Genomic DNA, 22,412 nt, shown 5'->3' on the forward strand with positions numbered 1-22,412 from the left:
AATGCATAACTGATAACATATATAATATTGTCCTATCTGTTTCTCCCTTGCCTTGTCAGGATTATGATGATATTTAAAAAACACGACCTTGCGGTGCCTGCACAGTGCTGGTGAAATTGTGAACTCAAGTATCTTGAAAGCTGAAATTATTACAAGCGCCTTTGACATAACTTTCTTATTCTACACCAGTTTCGTATTACAAGCAGAATTTTCTTTCAAGACATTTTCCTTCAGGACATGCTTGTAATAAGGAAATAAGTGTTGATTCTGCACAGTGATATTACATTCATCTGCAATAATACATGTGGTAAAGTATCCCCTACCATGCATTATAAGGGCATCGAACATCATCAACGAGGTCCATGGCCACAGATACAAAAACAGAAGTCGAGCTCTTTGATAAGGTCATGGATCTCCAAGGTGACTTGCGATGTCATTGCAAATACACTAGAGTGATTTTCATTCATTACATGGTCACACACACAACATAATCCTCCACATGATCCACTTTTAAATGCATGGTCTCTTGCTCCTTCAAATAAAAGCCATCCTGCGATACAGGTAGGTCAAAATAAATGTGAGATCTGTGCTCCAAAAATACATTTGCTAACATTTAGTTTGCAGTTTAGTCTTAATACATATTTATGGCAGTTTAATTTAAGTCATGTGTGGTAGCCTCCAGATAAGGTTTCTGCTTTCCAGGAATAAATATTCAGAAATTTCTGAAATATTTGTGTGCCCTTAATTTGTTGAGGCAACAGATGTCATTATGCCCCTTGCCTTTGACACTGTGTGCTGACTTTGGCAGAAGGTATTCAGTCATCTCTTTTCCACTGTTGTTAGAAATGGGGTCTTTGGTTGGCAGTCAGGTTACCCCCTGTCCAAGCAAGGACCCTCACTCTAGTCAGGGTAAAAGAGAATCACCCTCAGCTAACCCCTGCTTACCCCCTTGGTAGCTTGGCACGAGCAGTAGGCTTAACTTTAGAGTGCTTGGTGTAAAGTATTTGTACCAACACACACAGTAACTCAATGAAAATACTACAAAATGACACAACAGAGGTTTAGAAAAATAGAAAATAGTTATCTAAACAAAACAAGACCAAAACAACAAACATCCACAATGCACAAGTCAAGTTATCAATTAAAAAAAGCAAAAAGAGTCTTTATGTAGTTGTAAACACCCACTAACACTGTTAGCGTCAAAATGTACCTTGGGTGCGTCAAAAATAACCCTGCATGGGCGAGTGTGCATCAAAAAGGGCTTGTGATGCGTCAATTTCACTCACTCACAAGACCTTGCGTCGTTTCTCCTTTCGTCGGATCGGGCATGTCATTTCTTCTCTCCGCAGGAGAGCGATGCGTCAATACGGTCAGCACTCTCTGGTCCGGGCAGGCCTTGCGTTGTTTTTACACGTCCCGCGGTGTTTGCGTAGGAAATCCAGCCACACGACGATCTGAAAATCACGCATCGCTGGTTGCGATCTCCCAGACTCCGTCAGCAATGCAGCACGTCGGTTCTCCAGCTCTGTGTCGATTCTTCAGTCGCATTACAGGCGAGCATCGATTTTCAGCCGCGAAGCCGGTGGCGCGTCGATTTCCCAGCCACAGATCAGAGTTGCGTTGAGTCTCTTCCCCGCACGGTGCTCTGTGCGTGGATTTCTTCCTCTTAGGCTGCTAGCTTCTCCTTTCAGGGTCCCAGGAACTGGATGGGCACCACAGAGCAGAGTAGGAGTCTCTCCAGAGACTCCAAGTGCTGGCAGAGAGAAGTCTTTGCTGTCCCTGAGACTTCAAACAACAGGATGCAAGCTCTAAATCAAGCCCTTGGAGATCTTCACAAGATGGCAGGCACACAAAGTCCAGTCTTTGCCCACTTACTCTGGCAGAAGCAGCAACTGCAGGATAGCTCCACAAAGCACAGTCACAGGCAGGGCAGCTCTTCTCCAGGCAGATGTTCCTCTTGGTTTCCAGAAGTGTTCTAAAGTCTGTGGTTTTGGGTGCCCTTTTTATGTCCAATTTCTCCTTTGAAGTAGGCCTACTTCAAAGCAAAGTCTCTCTTGAATGTGAAATCCTGCCTTGCGCATGCCAGGCCTTAGACACTCACCAGGGGGTTGGAGACTGCATTGTGTGAGGGCAGGCACAGCCCTTTCAGGTGTGAGTGACCACTCCTCCCCTCCCTCCTAGCACAGATGGCTCACCAGGAAATGCAGACTACACCCCAGCTCCCTTGGTATCACTGTCTAATGAGAGGTGCAAACAGCCCACCTGTCAAACTGACCCAGACAGGGAATCCACAAACAGGCAGAGTCACAGAAATGTCTAAAAGTGGCATTTTCAAACACACAATCTTAAAACCAACTTTACTAAAAGGTGCATTTTAAAAATTGTGAGCTCAAAGACCCCAAACTCCACATGTCCATCCGCTCCCGAAGGGAATCTACACTGCAATCATATTTAAAGGTATCCCCCATGTTAACCTATGAGAGGGACAGGCCTTGCAACAGTGAAAAACGAATTTAGCAATATTTCACTGTCAGGACATATAAAACACATTACTATATGTCCTACCTTAACCATACACTGCACCCTGCCCTTGGGGCTACCTAGGGCCTACCTTAGGGGTGTCTGACATGTAAGAAAAGGAAAGGTTTAGGCCTGGAAAGTGGGTACACTTGCCAAGTCGAATTTACAGTTAATAATCCACACACAGACACTGCAATGGCAGGTCTGAGACATGATTACAGAGCTACTTATGTGGGTGGCACAACCAGTGCTGCAGGCCCACTAGTAGCATTTGATTTACAGGCCATGGGCACCTCTAGTGCAGTGTACTAGGGACTTACTAATAAATCAAATATGCCAATCATGGATAAACCAATTACATACAAATTCTGTAAAGGAACACTTGCACTTCAGCACTGATTAACAGTAGTAAAGTGCCCAGAGTAACAAAACCAGCAAAATCAGAGTCCAGCACACATCAATAACCTGGGAAACAGAGGCAAATAGTTGAAAAGTCTAACAACTGTAATAATGTACTACAATAAATTGGCAATGCCATTCTCTTATTGGAGGTGACTGATGATATCAAAACCAGATGACAGTAATAATATAAAAATAAGAAGACTTCCAAACTATTCAACAAACTTGGCTAACAATTTTGGAACACTATGTTTTGCTTTCCAAATATTTTATATTTTTCTCAAACTGAAACATTTTCGATGTTAAATTTAATATCACCCACTCCCTTCCACATGCACAGTGCAGTGTATATTTTCCCTTTTTAGGGTCGAGCCTGCATCGCATGCGCTTGCACATGCATTTCGCTTCTTAGGGTCGAGTCTGCATTGCATGCGCTTGCGCATGCGTTTCGCTTGCGAGATGCTTTAGGAATTAGAAAAGGGCTCGGAGCCCCGTTGACGTCATGTCAGTTGTCTTTCATTGGTTCGTGGGCTTGCCTGTTAAAATCTGCTTGCTTTCATTAGTGGAAGGCACGCATACGTCATGCCTTTTCCGGTGGTTAGCCCTCCTCGAGCGCAGCAACCAAGTACTGGAAACATGCGAGGCTCGCTGTTTCCCATCAGGTTTGTGGACTACTTTTTATCTTTTGTTTGCAGCGCGATCTCGCTTGGCAGAAGTCGAGCGCTTCGCATAACATCAACCCTGTTACAGTTCACTTGTAACGAAACTTATCGGCAAAAGTGCTGTTAAAGTTAATTGCACTTTTGCCGATAGGTTTCATTACGAGTGAACTGTAGCAGCGCGATCGCGCTGTTTTTTCCTTTCAATGTGGAAAGAGAAATCCGGTTGGGAGTTTACAACTGCTAATAGCTGTAACTCGGAGAAATGCGAGACTCTAGTGCATTGCAAATGCTTGTTTGTATTGTTAACTCACCATATGAACGCACCCGTGTGACATTATCAACATCTGTAATTTAAACAGGCTGGCATATCCTACTGCGGGACCTACTCAACACAGATACTACCAATGGAAGGCCTACATCTGCATAGTAAAACAAATCACAAGGGCAGACGAAATGTTACCACTGTTAATTTGCACGTGACAGCTTTGTTTGTTCGATGGGAGAAGTATTTTAAATTACAGACAAAAATATGGATAAGGATCAAAATGTATCTCTTTTTCATGAATACATTTGGGTTTGTATTGTTGTATGGCTCAGGTTAGGTCTTTCAACGCCCATACATACCTTGTACATAAAATTATTCCAGATTAAACTCAACAAAAACTATACCAATTGAGCAGTCTAGCAATCCTAACTAGGCACATGGATTATACAATTCTCAAGCATACTCAGTGTTTGTAATAAAGCAGTGACATCACTATTTCCAGACATCTCACAAGAGGGGTTGTGCCTCGCTGCACAATTGTGACATGTTGGAGTTTTGTATTTTTAGCACAAAGCACACAACAGGCTACCTGGTGCTGTATAATACACTGTTCCCCGGTGACGCAATGCATGTGTGAATACACAATCCGGCGCTTAGTTGCTGAAAAGGATTCAATGCAATTATGTTGTCTTCCTCATTCCCGCCTCCTATTTTCCTGAGATTACAACTGTCTGATTTTGTGTGTTAAATATTTTCAGCACACAGCCTCTACTTACCTGCAGACAGCTTCTGCATCGAAGTATCTGGAATTTCTGTGATCCAACACAATGATTTCATGATGCTTGTCCAGGAAACATTCAACAGCTGATTCTGGGGTTCGGGCAATATTGCATCGATATCCAGCTCTGTCGCAGGCCCACCAAAACCCATCACTTTGACTGTCTTCTTTGGCAAAGACCAGCAAAACCTGGAAAGAATACAAAAAGCATCTGTGTCATAATTTGTGCATCCGACTCAGACAGCACATATTTAAATGTGATTTTAAGGACAATATGTTGACACTGATTAATGCAGTCTTCCCAAAAGCAGGTCAATATGTACCTTCTCTCCACCTAAACTCCAATTGTGACTTGCTTTTAAGTAGCAATGCCTACCCACCATCACTGAATCAATAACTCCCCTCTTTGGCTCAATGATAGCGCAGGAGTATGAAAAATCTGACTTTTGTTCCCAGGATAAGCCATTTCACACATACGAGCTATTACTTCAGTTTAGGATCAAATGCATTTTAAATCATGGGATGACTGCAGTTGCTTCTAAAATAGATTCATACACTGTTTAATGTTGTCACCTTTTGAGCGCCAAGCCCTTATATTACTGCTCATCCATCCCAACTGATAGGTGGTATTCTACACCGGCAAATAGGTCCCTTTTATGCTGTGGGTTATGGCTAGCCATCAGAACCTAGCTGCAAGGGTAAGAGTGAATGGAGAGCTATCAAAGCGTGTGGATATTCATGGAGGCAGGAGATAGGGTTTGCACTATTTCTCATCTTTTGCATTGTCACTTCAACTAATCCATGACAATCCATACATCCAGGGTATTTATTGAATTACAAAGACATACTTTCAAGCTCACCATGACAGTAACGTACCCGCTTTCCTTGTTACTAGCCCCGACAGTAGATCGTTTTAGATTTTAATCCACCTCTGAAAATGAAAGTGATAAAATCTGAGGGTTTTAACCTGAATCACCAGAAGCAACAAGATCTCAGAGTGTCTGTTTCATTCAAATGGGCCTGGGAAGCAATCAGGCGTCTGTGTATTTTTCTTTGGTCAATCATACAGCACACCATGTACGTAGGAATAGAAAGAACCTCGGCAGAACGATCTGAACAGATTTTATTAGAGTGCAACATCATATGAGTGGGGAGGTTAGTGGTCGTCAAGATGGCGTCTCTCTTGAAGACACTTTATAACTTTAGTCTGCTACAGTATTAGCAAGTGTCTCCGCTTCAATGTTTCACAGATACACACTTTGGACAGCACCGGGGTTTTCCAGCCTCAGTGCTGATGATCCACAGAGCAGAGCATTCTAACATATTCATATGCACAAGTATGAATCAGTTGCAATACGGGAAGAGATGCATTGTTGCTCACAGTAAAGCAGTACATGTCATTCTGTCCGTCCAATAGGACTTGTTTTTATCTTGCAAAAAGCCGCAGCTGAAAAAAGATTCTCCTGTCTCTATATGAATTGCGCCCGCATCATTAAAAGTCAGTCAAAAACGAATTACTATTTGCTTGAAATATATTATGTGTATTCACATATCCAGCTCCATGACTCCTACTCTCTGTCCTAATCCGAATCCCTTTAGAGGCCTCAGAAGAGATGTATGTATTATGTACTTTTATTTTAAGATATCCCTTTAGAGCCATCTGAAGAGATGTATGTATTATGTACTTTTATTTTAAGATAAACAAGCACTGACGTATTTGACACTCGGTACTTTTGGTACTTTGAGGTGCCCTGGAATAGACCTCACAGGAAGGGATTATCGACAGAAGAGGTGTCTGGAACCCCCATACTGCTCGGTGCACAGCACAGCCCTCCGTGACTGCGATGGGGCTTCTAGCGCACCAGTGTACGTAGTACAGCGATCAGCGGCCCCTAGTGGCCAGGGTGTGCTATTGTAAATACTTAAAACTACTTGTATACTGTGTGCGAATACCCGGTTATACCCGGCTAAAGACAGCTTTAGCTTTGTGACAGAGCTGTTCTCGTGAACAAAAAGTGTGTCCCAGCAAACAGGTCTGGACTTAATGTGCTAATGCTTATTTGAGCTTTGTCTCTGTGCCACCTGCATCTTTCAATTCCTCTTATTCATGCCTGTGTTATGCTTATTATTCCCCAAGCGGCATAGCATAACGGACTCGGCATTTAACACGCCACATTCTGCATGCTTTGCTTGTTTCCGGGCCTTTCCTCCAGCCCATGATTCATTTCAGCAGACTTGATTCGCTGAAATGGGAAACAGAGGAGTAAATTACAGCACAACTAGGAATACTGATTACCTGAGTAAACTCCTAGTTGCATATAAATAACCTTTAGCTTGTACTTAGGTTCCGAGTACCATGTTATGTTTGCACTCTCAATTTACACCACAGTCTTAAATACCCCATTATGTGACCTACTTATTCACTCCTATGAAGGTACGGTGTGCTGGCATTCACATACTTCTCTCTCCAAAATCTGCCACAGCTCACTGAAGATAAGCTGAGATAATAGATTAAGGCCCTGATTACAGGTCACAGGAACAAAGGCACTGCATACTTCTTTGTATGAGTTTTGCTCGGTCCCTTTAACAGTCTGTCCGCATACAGATGAAATGCATGCAGACCCGAAAGGGGAAAATCACATGTGATTTATCCATATGCGCAAATACAAATTGGAAATGCCAAATTCAAACTTTTTGTATGCAGAAACGTACCCCAAATTATCGAGCAGTAAATTTGCATGCAATAACTGCAAAGCTACTGTTACAAGATCAGTGGGAAGCATTTCCACATGAGAAATTAACGAAATTAACCAAAGTACTTTCTTTCCCTTCCAAGTATAAATGTAAATCATAGCCAAAAAGCAAAAAATGAGTTATGCATCACCACCACCTCTGCAAACCAGATTCATCCAAAAGTGAAGTATAACAATTACTCAAAGTAAAATGAGCAAAGTAAGTGAGCTTTGCGCAAGAAAAAAATATCCTGACACAACACACAGACTAATGTACTTCTGTAACAAACAGTGGCTATCCTATCAATTGCTCCAAAATTGCTCCATGCTTTTTGTGATGAAACATGTGCCTGTGTGACCTCACCAGGTAATAAACTCCCAAACCCATCTTGGGTCCAGTCAGGTTCCTATGCAAGACCTTCGCTCAACTCTGGTTAGCTGTAATATCGAGCAGTTAGGCTTTGCCAAAGGAAAAAGTGTAAAGCATTTAGAAGCACCAAAACAACTGCACAAGAAAGAAACAAGTCACAAAGGAAATCCAACACCAATTTATAAAAACAGCTTTTATTCTTATGACTTTTTAGAAACCAAAATGAACAAAATCCACCAGAGGATTCCAGAGATATAAATTATTAAGCAAATAATAAATCACTGCTTTTCATTCAAATCACAAACAAGCTTTTGCAGCTACTGTTATTGGCGGGTACTTGGAAAACTTCAGAAAACATTTGTAAAGTTGTGTTTGGGTATTCCAGCCCGCTTTCGACAACCAACTTCGGCAATGAGCAAGTTGCATGGGTCAATGAGGCTTGTCAGGGCAGTTAGCTAGCAGTCAAAGTAGTCTCCAGTTCAGTTCCCCTCTCTATGAGTGAACCGCCATAGATTTTAATGGAGTGGTCCTGATACAAGGGATACAGGATGCTGAGGATGCAAGGATGCTTTGGATGCTGGTCCAGTGATGTGGGTCTTCCTGTCCTCCCTCCCCCCCATCCACAAACATGGTCGGGCAACTTTGGCCACAGTGGCCGAGATCCTCAAAGTCTGGTTGAAGTCCATCCAAAATGCAGTTGCCACTGGCCTCCAGTTGAAGGGAAACTGCAATTCCCTTTAATTGAGACTAGTGTCAATCTTGGGCAAACAAACTGCATTCCAATTACTCTCCCGGGTCCTGCCGACTTCGGTGTAACTTTTGAGGACCAAAACTTGGTCTCCAAGTTTGCACTTCAATGGTCCTCGACGGCCCAGCAATTGTGGCAACCAACTTGCCAAGGCAGGCTTCTTCAGCTTCTGTGACCCTATATGGTAACAGGAAATCAGCCATCTGACTCTTGGAGCCATTCTTTCTGTTTAGGGCTTGGGGACCACGTTCTGTTGAGCAGGGCACAACAGGTACAGACCTCTGTTTGGTAGCCCAGGAGCAGCAGTGCAGTCTCTCTTTGCCAGGTTCAGAGAACAGCAGGGTAATCCTTCTTCAACTCTCTGTCCTGTGCAGACTTGATCCAAGGTCTAGGTGCCAGGGGTGCCACTTTTATGCAGACAAATTGCCCTTGGGGATCCAGTGACTACTACCCATTGCGCTCCCAGTTCCCCTCCTGTCTGATGATGACTTTCTGCACAGTGTGGCATCTAGTCATTCCAGGGTGCAATATTCTGCCCCAATCCCAAAATGTCAGAATCCTTCTCTCAGTCTGTGCAGCTTGGTAGTCACCCTAGAACTGTGTGTACCCGACACCTACACACCCTGGGAAAACTAGGTTGGCCACTGTTTCCCTCTCTGTGCCCTTGCGCCAACCTGTCTGCCACAACAAAAGGGCTGCTCTTCTCGTTTGTGACCACCATTTGCCCTGTAAAGGTGTCTTCCCCTTTAAAAATCATTTGTTGGGCTCTCACAATGTTTGGCTGTCTTATCAAGGAGATGTAAACACCTCTTCCAACAGCAAACATTTTATTTTTTTCCTGAGAGTCATTGACAGCTTCTCCCAGGAGGGCAAAAGACTGTCTCATGGCCAGTAATCATAATGTAACAATTTGTTTGATACCCTGAAGTACCATAGTCTGTATCCAGAAGTTAACATGGCTGAGTTGTCAGTATGCGACCCTGTACTTGGCTATCGGGCTACTAGCCTTTCTACAGCAAAAATGACAATTAGGTTTTTTTTTACAGTTAGGACATATAAAAAAACATCATCTACTTTTTAATATGCAGCACTCAAACTTAGGGCTCGAAAGGCATACCTGAGGGGGACTTATATATATATATATATATATATATATATACATATATATATATATATATATATATTAAAAAGGAAGGTCTAGTCTTTGTCATTAGTTTAAATGGCAGAGTCAAGTTAGCAGTTTGAAAACTAAACTTTCAGCAAGCAATGGCAAGCTGGGAGTCTTGCTTTGGTTTGTCACATTCACAGTGGCACAATAAGTGCTGCAGTCCATGATGAACACCTTAAACTCACAAGCTCTGGGTACTCCTGAAACTATATATTAGGGACATATAGGTAAGTTAACTTATGTCAATTGGGTATAAGCCATTTTAAGGGTCTGAACACATGCACTGAAGCCTGGTCAGCAGGGCCCAGTGCATCACAAAGTAATTACACCAGTTCCTCACACCTATTTCCCAAAGCCATGACCCTTACCTACCTATGCTATCTACCTCCCACTGAAACCTCTAGAAAGCATTATCCAAGCAAGCTACAATTCAGCCTCTACACCCACTCAGCTTCTATTAACCCACACCGAGTACCCATTTTATGAAATGCACTACACCACATGAACACTGACAATGTACATCAATTTTTTAAGTTTATGCTGCCCTTTTACTGTCGGGTCAGTGTCATATTCCCGGATGTTAGCAGTTTGGATAGGCCTCCTACAAGGCCATATAATGGAAACTAGTTGAAGATGTGGAATGTGGTTTGAGTGACTGCTAGAAGGACTGACTGGAGTATGTATCTCTATGAAGGCCAACTACCGAATTTGTCCTTATTGTAGGGCTCCTGTGTGTGACTTCAGTGATTGTAAAGTGGTCTGCTGTCCGTCTCCAAACATGGTGGTGAAATTATGCACAATGTGCTTTATGTGACTCGATGCCTGTCTATTTGCTCCTCAACAAAGCCAATCAGATGCTGCCTTTGGGCAAATCTTTTGTTGCTTCATGCTCATAAGCTGACTGATATTGTCACATAGACACTGCAGGTGATTACCCGCTGTCAAAATGGCATAGAAGGATTCAAGTATTTTTTGCTAGCAGTACCAGTGTTTATTGTTTCGGCCCATTAGAAACCCGGGTCGTGGCCTACGCTACTCCCTCTGAAAGCAGACTCTATTGTCTGTCAAATCCATGTTGTGGCAGAGGCAAAGTCTCTTCCTCATCCTCCCCATCTCCTCTATATATTTCTGCTATAGTGATACTCTCAGGCTTTACCTACCCTCATTTTCATGAATGTTATTTTAAAAGAAAAACATTTGGTCCCACATTATCCGATCCCTCATGCCATTCAGTACCTTGACATATGACATATATGTGAAGAGTTTGATGAAGTGTCTGGCTGACATCACAGTGAGGGGTTACAGAAACCATGCTGAGAGAAAAAAACAGAAAGGTCAACAGAAGAGACTGAATAGACTACATATCACAGATACAATTTCCTATAACGCGAAAATTGGCAGTAAGGTGGACTGGAAGTGGTAGAAAACCGAGCAATGGAAGTTGAGCTCAAGGACAAGACTGTGAACCCTATGGCGTACTCAATTGTGGGTTAGGCCATCATTTCCAGGGCAATCTACGCAGTGGCAGCATGTAAGAATGAGGCTATCATGCATGTGCCACTTGACACCTTTCTGTTCTGTTGTATGGCTTCTTAATTTGACAAGTTCTGCACTTTATTCTGATCCCCTCTCCTTTTCTGCTTTTCTACTTTTACGGTTCCCACGCATTAGTGATGTTAGGTGAGGTTCTTGCTCTATTGCTTGTTTGTTCCTCCTTCATTGTGAAAATACTGGCTTTCCTGGCATACTTGGGATTCTGCACCTGAAACATGGTTGGAATAGGACTCAATACAGTACAATTCAGCAAGGTGTTCACTAAGAACAGCTCACTGTTAAATGGTTGGGTTGGTTGCTTCTTGGCATTTACTCACCTCCTAAGTGTGTGCCTACCTGTAATAAAGCTACATATCCTTGCTGACCGTGCCAACCTGCTTGCTGTTCCAAAGAAGCACATAACTGGCATGTGTCCCCCTCTCTATTTCTTCCTCATTTTGCCCCTCATTCTCTCTGATTGAATGTGTGTGTGTGTTGTACCCATCAACACAGAGGGAACAGGAGGAGTAGGATTCTCACCAATATTGCTTTTCCTCACACAAGCTTAACAACATGTCATCTAAAACTATGAGTGAAATTGGGGCATCGACATGCATACTGAAGTAAAGAATGCCACTCTTCTGTTTTTTTCAACTCCTCCAGCTTCACTTCTGCCTTCAATTCCCTCAATATTGGTGAGGGTAAAGATGCTACGTACCTGCTACTCCCTTAGTGTGAACCTGAGCTCTAGTGCAGATCCTCTACCAGTTGCAAAGCTCTCATCTCTGTGTCTGGAAATCAGATCGCAGACACAGTGTGTTTGTCCGCAGGGTTTTTTCTGTCTTTGACTGCCTAGGCCTGTGCCGAGACTGCTTTCACCTTGTTTGTGGTTTGCTGCCAGATCTTTGCTCTGGTGGAGGTACTGCTTTTAGGCAACAAATGGCCAATTAGCTGGGTCTCATCTTTCACAGCATCACCTGACATACCTGCAATTCAGGTTCCCTGAATTTGTACTTGTGGACTTGATCAGGGCCGTGGATTCAAGTTGCAGGTCAGATGTCATGGATTCTCTTCTGCTGGATTACAGTGGATTGTGAATCCACAAAATGGATGCAAGTAGGATTATGGAATGGAGCTGTATGTCATGAAGAATCTCCCATCGTAGTTTGCTGTCCAAAAGTGATAGAGTCAGTGACCAACCACTGTAATTATGGCACCAGGAAACAACATAGATCATGTTGTGATATGTAACTTTGTGGCAATTGAGATTTTGCATGCATGCACGTTACCAGTTGTTTAAAAAAAGTAAAGAAAAAGTACACAAAAACACTGGGTGCCAAAAAATCGCACGTGTTATTTCCTGATCCAAGGGATCAAGATAATATTGTGATGAAATTTCAGATTTACTGAACAGTATAGGTAATTCTAAGGGCAATCTGTCCACACTGGATTGTGTCCTGACTCATAATTGGGGCATTAGTCTGCTAACACACCATGTTAATTTATGTCTTAATAAACATACCTGAAAAAGCAAACCCTGCTATGTAAGTAATGTGTATTAATGTCTCAAGTGATCATAAAGTAGAAAATAAAATCATATATAGTATCCTGACCAACAAATCTAATATTTGGTTGATTCCATGGTAGAATGCTGTACATAAACATTAAAAAAACAATTTGTCCAGCTGAACAAAACATGAAAAACATTCCTTCCAGCACCATGTGATTTTTTAAAGGAGAAACGTCAAATGGAGATAAATAGGCACCACATAGCAAGGTAACAGTATGTTAGCTAAAAGCAGCAGAACTGTATGCTGGAATTAAAAAAAGCATGAGCGTTCTTTGATTGCAATACCCAGTGATTTCATGCAAATAACTTTTTGAAAAGTTCAGTTTTAAAATGTTTCCTAAATCAGGGATAAATAATTTCTCTGTAACTTGTGGGTCAAGGGAACTCCACAGTTTGGGACCCACTAGTCTCAGGCACTTACCCAATGATTTCGTTTCTACTCCCAGGTATAGTTGTTGTGGGATCAGATGCTGAGTTGTGGAACAAGGTATTGTGCACTCTTATATTACTGGAGTCAGTACAGGTAGATATCTAAATCACCAAAAGGTAAATGTGACCTTAATAGAGAAAAAGAAAATTAGCAAGTGTCTCTCACCCCTACGCTCATGAGTTGCACTTTGTTAGGTGGGAGTGTTAGGAGTAGGCAACATTTTCAGATAACCTCTCATCTGCAGGCGGCATATGCAGACTCGGATAATATAGCTGACATCACAACCCGTGCATAATACTTGGTATTTCAACTATATGATTATTACCAAACACTATTGATTTACAGGCCATGTTTACTAGAATAATTGGATTTTTAAAAACAAATTAGGGCAAAGGTTTTTGAACCATGTTTCATCACACAATCTTATCATATCAGCCTACCTAGGTTATAACCAGCTGGACAATAGTATAGCTGTATAATTTCTAAATACAGCACCATCCGACATACCTTATTGTGCCTTCAGGCCTGAAGTCGGAACTCTATAGTTCAGCATCCCTTCAGCAATTGGCTCCGGTGTCCTACTCTGTCCCCTTCACTAATATCTTAAATGATGTTCTTAAGCATAGTTTTCTATGGAGCGAGGAGGAATCAGATCGTGCTCAACTCCTGTATCATTAAAAAACGTATTTTAACAATGCTTCTTGATCAAACTATTCTTGGAAACAGTCCAATACTTGTCTTCCTCTTTCTCTAAGACTGAACACAGAAGAGCATCCTCTCTTGTACCCATATTTCAACTGCCATGCTTATAAACAGTGACTGTTTTCTTCTTGTTTTTTCTTTATTACCACGAATCAAAACACACATTTAGCAGCTGGACACACGTAAGCCTTCCTCTAGACTCTGGTATTATTTAGTTAATCATTTATATGCCGAATAATATTATTAGTGCACATTTGAATGAACAATAATTCTCAGACTAGAAATACTGAGGTGCATTACAACGTCTTCATAGTATTATTACTTCATTCAGTTTATCCAGGTTCCTGGGGTGTTACTACCCAGTAGGCAGACACACTCTGATATATGTAGAATGCAGTGATTATGGTGGTCTTCCAAGAATAATATATAAGAGCATTCCCCAACCCATTCTACCACTCCATTTCTTTCTTTAATGTACAACAATCAAAGTGTAAAACATGCATCAGTATTGTAATGGGCCCATAGTCTAACAATGTAAAACTTGTTTTTCATATGGAGTAGATGGGGGTTATTCAAGTTCCTTTACTGAAACCAAGCTCCTTTACTGAAACTAAACTATAGGTTGAGTACGATTTACTCAATATTTGTGATAATCATTAATACTTACTACAAGGTTCAAATATTATGCACTCTTTGATAAGGTTTCAGAGCAACCTGTGATATTTCTGCACCTGTAAAGAAGAGTTCCTGTCTGTGTTTGAGGCTTTTTAATGTTTTCTTTCAAAATTTTAAATGCAGATGATGTACTTTCTGAAAATGAACATATTTTTTCTTCTACCATTCTGAGCTGACGCTGCTCACATAGTTTCATTGCTCATGAATTTGGTATCTTGAGTCTCAGGAATGTATTCAACAAGTATCATTCTAATATGAACGGTCATCGAAATTGTATAGGAAATTAGTATTAATGCTATCCAGACACAAATCCAGGGAGGCTTTGTAAGAATCCACTGTTCATCTCAACTGAACCCATCTATTTTACTAAATTCAGTGCAAGTTCCACCTAAAAGATATTTGAGATCTGTTTGACCTGACATCCTTGGTGTGGTTTTTCCTCAGAGTTTTGCTTTCCAGCCTCCTGTTTTTCCTGAGTTTAGGCCTTATTACGACCTTGACATAGGGGTTTCCTCCATCACAAACATGACGGATATCCCATTCGCCGTATTATGATCTCTAAAGAATATAATGGGATCATAATACGGCAGACAGAATATACGTCACATTTGTGATGGAGAAAACCCTTCAATCAAGGTCGTAATAAGGCACTTTGTATTATCTAGCTTTAGGATTCTGTGCATTTCACCATTGCTAACTAGTGCTAAAGTGCTTGTGTTCTCTCTTTAAACATGGTAACAATGACATATTCAAGTGGCATATTTCATTTTCTTGTAAGTCCCTAGTAAAGTGGTACTAAATATAGCTGGGGCCTGTAAATTAAATGCTACTATTGGGCCTACCGCTCTAGTGCCACCCACTGAAGTAGCCCTTTAAACATGTCTCGGGCCTACCATTGCATCGTGTGTGTACAGTTTTAAAACAGCCATTTTGACCAGGCAAAAAAACCTTTTTGCGAGGCCTAAATCTTCCTTTTTAATACATATAACTCACCTCTGGGGTACTTCCCAAACAGCCTTATGGCAGTATGCAGCATACTTAAAACGTTGGACATGTACTTGTAAGTTTTGTATGTCTTGGTAGTGAACAAATCTTAAATTTGTTTTTCACTAATACAAGGCCTGCCTCTCCCATAGGATACATTGATTTAACTTTTTTACATTTAATAAGTGATAACTTTCAATTGAAAGCAGGTAGGAACTTCGAGATTGGTATGTAAAGAATTATAATTTAAAATCCTCTTTAATAGCAGCGTCAGATTTTAAGTCACAATTCTGAAAACACTTTTAGAAAGTTGGCATTTTCTTGTCCTAACCATTTGGTTCCTGCAGCCTGTATTCTGTGTCACATGACTAGGTGAAGCTGCCACTTGGTATTTGTATATTCTCAGATTCTCAGAGCCAAAGGAATATAGGTGTTGGCAGAAGGGCCATATCTGACTTGTTGAGGGGGAGGAGCTCTCACCTACCACACTTGTACATTGCAAAGGCTCTGTTTGAGCACACTCACAAAGAATTTGACACTAGTCATTTGTTACCTCGACAGGCTGAGGCCAGAGCAGGGAAGCAGGACATTCCAAGCACCTCTGGAGGGTGGAAACCTCCCGAACCACCTTCTACTTCAAATCTGGCACCAGGTATAAATGTTGGACCTTAAGGCACCTCTGGACCTGCGGAAGACTCAGAAGGACTGCTGTGCTGCTCTGCAAAAAGGATTGCTACTCTGTTGCCCTGCTGCCCAAATGAAGGCTGGACCTGCATCTTTAACCTAGGACCACCAGAGTGACTCGGGGCTAGTTGGCTTGTCTCCTGATCTGATTCAAAGATACAGTAAAGGCACCAACTGCTTTGAACCAAGCACCTGGACTCTGTCTGCTGTGAGTCCTACCTCCCGAAATGCTGCCACACCAGTCTTAGACCTTTGGAAGTGGGCCTGAAGGTGCTCTTCTAGCCCAGCTATAGTCCTGTGAAGCAGAATCGAAGCAGCACTACACATCTCCTCGTACATCTCCTCGCAGCTGTATCTGAACAACCACAGCGCGATGCATCCCCAACACCGTACCTAGTATCTATGCTCGCAGTCTCCTCAGAACTGTTGGTGTTGGTGATGCAACCTCAACACAGGCCTTGGCATCACAAGCCCTGACAGTATCCTGGACAACGATGCAGGACTGCAAAAACTTTCATTTGGTCAATGTGCAGGTGGTGTGTCTTGCGGACCAGTACATCTCCCAGGTGACGGCCAGGTACCCAGGCTCTGTGCATGATTCCTACATCCTGCGAAACAACAGCATCCCACTCCAGAGGGACCGGGCCTGCCTTGTCGGTATGTACCCCAGCATAAGTGCAGCCCTCAGCTCTCTGAACCCTTGTATCCCTGCCCTATCACCCTCCCGGTCTTCACATGCCTCTTCCCTCTATACACACACACGTGACTCTTGTTATCCCAACCTGCCCTGGCTCATGACACCCACCAGGCATCCAACCTCAGCTGCAGAGGACCATTACAATGACGCCCACGGTCATACCAGACGGGTCATTGAGAGATGCTTCGGTCTGCTGAAGGCCAGGTTCCGCTGTTTGCATGTCTCAGGGGGTGCCTGTTCTACAACCCACAGAAGGTGTGCCAGATCATAGTGGCCTGCTGCATGCTGCACAATCTGGCCCTGAGGCGTCAGATCCAATTGCTGGATGCAGAGGAGGGGGTAGCTGTGCCAGTGGCTGATTAAGAGGAGGATGATGAGGATGCAGATGACTCCAGGGTGGAGCTAATTCAACATTACTTTGGCTGAGATGCAGGTATGTGTTACCTGTGTGGTATGTATCCTCTACAACTGTCTGCCTTATCCCTGATGCCACCTGTTGTCTGTGACCACTGACACTATTGGTTGCAGCTCTGACTCTGGGCGGGTTGGGGGCGGTGCCACATGTGCCCATGACTTTGGTAATCACAGTGTACACGTCAGGCCCATGGTCAGACAGCTGTTGTGCTGGTGCACTGGTGCCATCAATGTGTATGTAGTATGTTCCCTGAGCTGCCAGTGCCGGTGTTATGTGTGTGTCACACAGGGCTGTTGCATGTGTGCAGCATCTATCCTAGGATTCGACATTGGGTAGCAATGCTACATTGTTGTTGGTGGCAGTGGGTATCGGGTCAAGTCTGGTGCTAGTTGCTGTGCGGGTTGGACCATTGGGCTGGTATGTGTTGTTAATGTGTGTAGGTACTGGCCGTATGGTTGTGGACCTGACGGGCATATCTGCAATGGATTCCTGTTCCTACAGTGCATTTGTGTGGAGTTGACATCTGTGACTCCTACAGTGATTGCTGTCCCTGCCTTGCTCCACTTTCAGGACAAGAGTTGTGGTGTTCTGTGGTCCCTGCTTGGCCTGTTGCCTCCATTGACACACATGTCCAGCCACTGCCTCCTACACGTCTTTCCTCCTGGGATATTGCTCCCTCCTTTGTCACTCTAATGTGCTGGGTGATGGGTTGGCAGTTGTACACATATTGCCAGTTCCATGGTTACTTATGACAAATAAATAAGTAGACATGAACTGGGCTCAGTTGCTGTTTATTTGGTATGTACAAGTGTGAGGGGTGATGAATGGTGTCATGGTGGCAGAGATCATCAGAGTGGTGAGTCCAGCTGTAGGTAGTCCGGGTCCAGTGTGCTGGCTATGGGCAGACAGATAAATGGGAGTGGACAGCTGACAGGGTGTCACACACAAGAGAGAATGTTCAGGAGAGGGTCACTTCCTGGCAGTGGCCATGGTCTGGCCATCATGTCTGGCTGGATGTCTTCTTGGATGTCCTCGCTCGCTTGCTCCCTCAGCTACAGGTGTCATGGTGCTGGTGTCCCTCGAGTCCTGTGGCAGGGCTTCCATGCCACTGGCTGCCGGGGAGGGCTGTGATGGGATGTGACCAGTGGTAGGGGCCTGCTGGTGGGTGGTGGACTCACGAATGACAGTGGTCAGGTCCCAGAGCACCCCTACTATGGAGGCCATACTGGTATTGTGGGCCTGCCATTGCTGAATGGCCTCCTGATGGTATTGCCCCTGCAGCTGCTGGGTCTCCTGCACAGTAGCGAGGATTTGGGCCACCGTGTCCTGGATGTGCTGGTATCAACCCAGGACTTGGTTGAGGCCCTCCTCAGCAGTCAGTTGGTGTGGTTGTCCTGACCCTTGGGCCACGGTTCCCCTCCCACTACCCCTGGGCCACTGTGCCCCTGGCAAAGTGTGCCCACTCCCAGTAGCAGCAGGACCTTCATTGTCTAGGATGGGTGCCCTTGACTCTGGCCTCTGTACTATGGGACACAACTCTGAATGATGGTTCCCTGGGGCACAGGTTTGGGATTCAGGGTCTGGCTGTGGTGTTGTTGCCACAGGGGGCATCTGCTGTGTCCTGGGTGTGTGTACCATTGGTGGACTGTCCAGTGGCCCCAGATGGCTCAGGGAAGTCATCCTCATCCAGACATCCTGTGGGGCCTTATCCTGGGGAGGGCTGTCTGAGCCTGGCATTCCCTCCAGGGTGTCAGTGGCTGGGGTACCTATAGATTGGATACGGTAGGTGTAAGTTGTGTGACTGTAGTTGTTATGTCCATGTTGTGAAGCATGCAGTGGCTCGATTAGCTTCCCAGTGCTGGCATTGACAGCTTCTGCACTGCAGACATTGATTTGGTTGGGGTTGTGGGTGCTGTGCCTCTTCACATTGTGGTTGACGTCCATGCATTAGGGGTGTGTGTGTGTAGGAATGGTGGGAGTGGGGTGGGGTGACATGCAGAGGAGGGCCGTTGGGTGTTTGGGGCAGGGGCAGTGGGGTGGGTTGCAGTGGGTTGGAGAGTGGTGGGGAGCCATGCTGAGCATAGGTGGTTGGTGTGAGGGTATTGCTCACTTACCAGAGTCGAGCCCTCCACTGATGCCAGTCAGGCCCTCGAGATGCAAGATGTCCAGGACCTTCTCCTCCCAGGATGTCAACTGAAGGGTAGGAGGTGGGGGCCAACCGCCAGTCTTGTTTCTGGCTATCCTCTGCCTGGACGCCATGGATCGGACCTTCCCCCTGAGGTTGTTCCACCTCTTTCTGATGCCCTCCCTTGTGAGTGGGTATGAGCAGACTGTGTTGACCCTGTCGATGATCCTCTGCCACAATTCTGTCTTTTTGGCAATGGATGTTTGCTGTACCATGGCTCCCATGAATGGTGGCTCAACTCTAATGATCTCGTCCACCATGACCTGCAACTCACTGTATGTGAACCGTGGGTACTTCTGGTGTGACATGCTGTGGGTGGGTATGTGTTGTGCCTGGCAAGAGCGGGGTGTGTGGTGATGTGGGGGTGTTTGGTTGTGTGTGCTGGTGAGCAGCGGTGTTGATTTGTGCAATGTGTGCTGTGTGATATTTTTTTGCTATGTTTGGGGTATGCTTCATCTCGAGTGTGGCTGTCTGTATCTGTCGTAAGGGACTGTGGTGGGGGGTGGGGTTATATGGTGGCGTGGTCAGGTGTGTGTTTTATGTGTATGGTTATTAGGTGTGGGATATTTGAATTAGCCAATGTGGTGTTAGCTACTTTCTGCTGTGTCTTTTTGTTCTGCCGCGGTGCAAACCGCCAACGTTTTCCGCTGTGCATGTTCTGCTGTGCTGGGGGTTGCCTCATAATATGACGGTCGGAATGGTGTCGGCGTGACAGAGCCGGCAGTTGCTTAGTCACTCTTTCACTGTGGGTTGACCTGGAGGTGTTGGTTTTGTGTCTGTTTGTGTTTTGTGACTCGTAATCCGGCGGTTGTTGTACCGCCACCACTGCCAGTATAGTGGCACCATTTTGCATGGCAGTCTTGCCTGAAAACTGCCTAACCCGTAATGAGGGCCCATATCTTTTTGTAAATCGTGAGGATCTGAGTGCTTATTCCTTCCAGTTCTCACACATACGTGTAGAGGTTTCAGTTTTAATGGTTTCCCTCCCTGTTTGGGGATTCTGGTGTGAGTCCTTACCTTTTGCTGGACAATGCATGTGATAGGAAAATCACATTTAACTAGCCTATTTTTCTTTTTTGAACCCACCTCTGCAAGTATTCTGACTATTCAGTTTACGTGGTGAAGATGTTCATCCACCTCATCAGCTGCAGTCTATAAAGGACACCACACTCAAGTCCTATAGCAACAGTTCAATGATGTGGGCAGAAAAGACCCCATGTCTATTTCATACCCTTGGGGTAGTCTTGAAAATCCATATTGTGCCACCCAAATGTGAAGATTTTAAATAATATGAATAAGGATTTATGCTTTGGGTAAAGAACCCTTTTTCTATCTAAATTGAGTTTTTTATTTTGTGTGTTTGAGTTGTCTCATTAATGTAGTACTCTGCGCACTTTATACAGCATAGTTTGTACAGTGCTGGTTTAGATTGTAATAGTCTCAATGACTTATCTGGTTTCAATACTGGGAACATAGGTGTATGCATAGTAGGAGGGTATAGGCTAATTATTTCCTGATATTAAAATGAAGTGGCATATGCTTGCCAGTGTCAGTGGTGTTTGTGTAGTGCCCGTGTCCTCAGGGCCTCGCTGCTGTAATACAAACTGCATTAAATGTCTATTTCAGTATAACCTCCATCAACATTTTCCTAATTTCTCTTACAGAGAGTTGGGTAGTGCTGTGTGAAGTTGTAGTTTTATTTATGTGAAGTACATGTACTTCACATGAGAGCTATAAGCAGTGCGTGCATTTTACATATATATTGTCCTTAAGCAGAAATCTGTAGTTTGCATCATTTTTGGTTGCAAAGTTTGTTTTTGACAATCAATCCATGACAACACGGATGTGACTGACCATCAACATTCGAAACCTGGGAAAAGAAAATGTTGCACACAAGAAGCAAGTTCCCCAGCTCTACTCTGTGATAAATGTGTGCACCAGAATAAGCTAAAGAAACACCAGTTACGCACAAAATTATGCACTTGAGTAAAAACAGTTAACAGAAAAACTCAGCAAACTGCAGGTAAGCTCTGTCAGAAGTTCTACGTGAGATTACACTTGGGTAATACAACCTAAGTACAGCCCTACACTACACTTTCTGAATGAGGTGCTTATTTAGCTAGTGTAGGTGTGTGTTACAATAGGAAGCCTTCTTTCAATATGTTATTGGCACTTAAATGAATTTGTATAGATGATATAGTGCTAGTGGATCTATTACTGCATACTACAAGAGCCTTGCTGCAACCAAAACTGAGATTTCAATCCAAGAATAGAATAATTTGGTGGTATATACAGGGTCTGCACTGACCACTAAGGTGATTTCACCCGCAGTTAATTGGAATCCCCTTTGTGACAGATTGAAATTAGAGGCAGAGCACATTCTCACCCAAGGTTTCTAGTTTTACCTCCTCTGTTTCTCTTTACAAAGACTCAGAACTGATTCCGATGATTTTGAAACACCTGTTGTAATTGTTAAAAAGTCAACAAATATCATTTGGACATGGGGATACTTTACCTAGTTTTATTTAAAATAGCCCTTGATGTCTGTTGTTAAGTTTGTATGTGCAACTTATTTTTGGGGTACTGGGTATGTAGGGGCCTGTAGCACTCATGCCTCAATTTGGCATCATATTGTGTTACCCCCAAATTATAGTTATTTATTTTACAATATTGATCTGCAAGTCATGTGCATTAGAATGATTGTTTGCATTATACACTGCTCAGCAATAATTACTCAGATTAGAGCAAAGATTATATATGAAAAATAATTAGTTGAGGTGGATGGAGGGCCACAAGTAATAAAGTCATGTTACCCCAGTCAGAGGTTTCAGTAATTTAAACCTGAGCTCAATCCACAATAGCTATGCACAGTGCAGACAGGCTGAACTTAAAGAA

At 43.6% G+C, this 22,412-nt stretch overlaps 1 protein-coding gene across 2 annotated transcripts in view; it reads right to left on the reverse strand.

Moving 5' to 3' along the window:
* Positions 1–22,412, reverse strand: part of PDE8B (phosphodiesterase 8B) — a 900,595-nt gene that overhangs the window by 529,588 nt on the left and 348,595 nt on the right. For both annotated transcript variants that reach the window (XM_069223470.1, XM_069223477.1), the window contains one exon: positions 4,623–4,813. In XM_069223470.1, the coding sequence (XP_069079571.1) occupies positions 4,623–4,813 (191 nt within the window). The remainder of the gene's footprint in view (positions 1–4,622; positions 4,814–22,412) is intronic.

Source organism: Pleurodeles waltl, chromosome 1_1 (genome assembly GCF_031143425.1).
Source record: "Pleurodeles waltl isolate 20211129_DDA chromosome 1_1, aPleWal1.hap1.20221129, whole genome shotgun sequence".
Classification (NCBI taxonomy): domain Eukaryota; kingdom Metazoa; phylum Chordata; class Amphibia; order Caudata; family Salamandridae; genus Pleurodeles; species Pleurodeles waltl.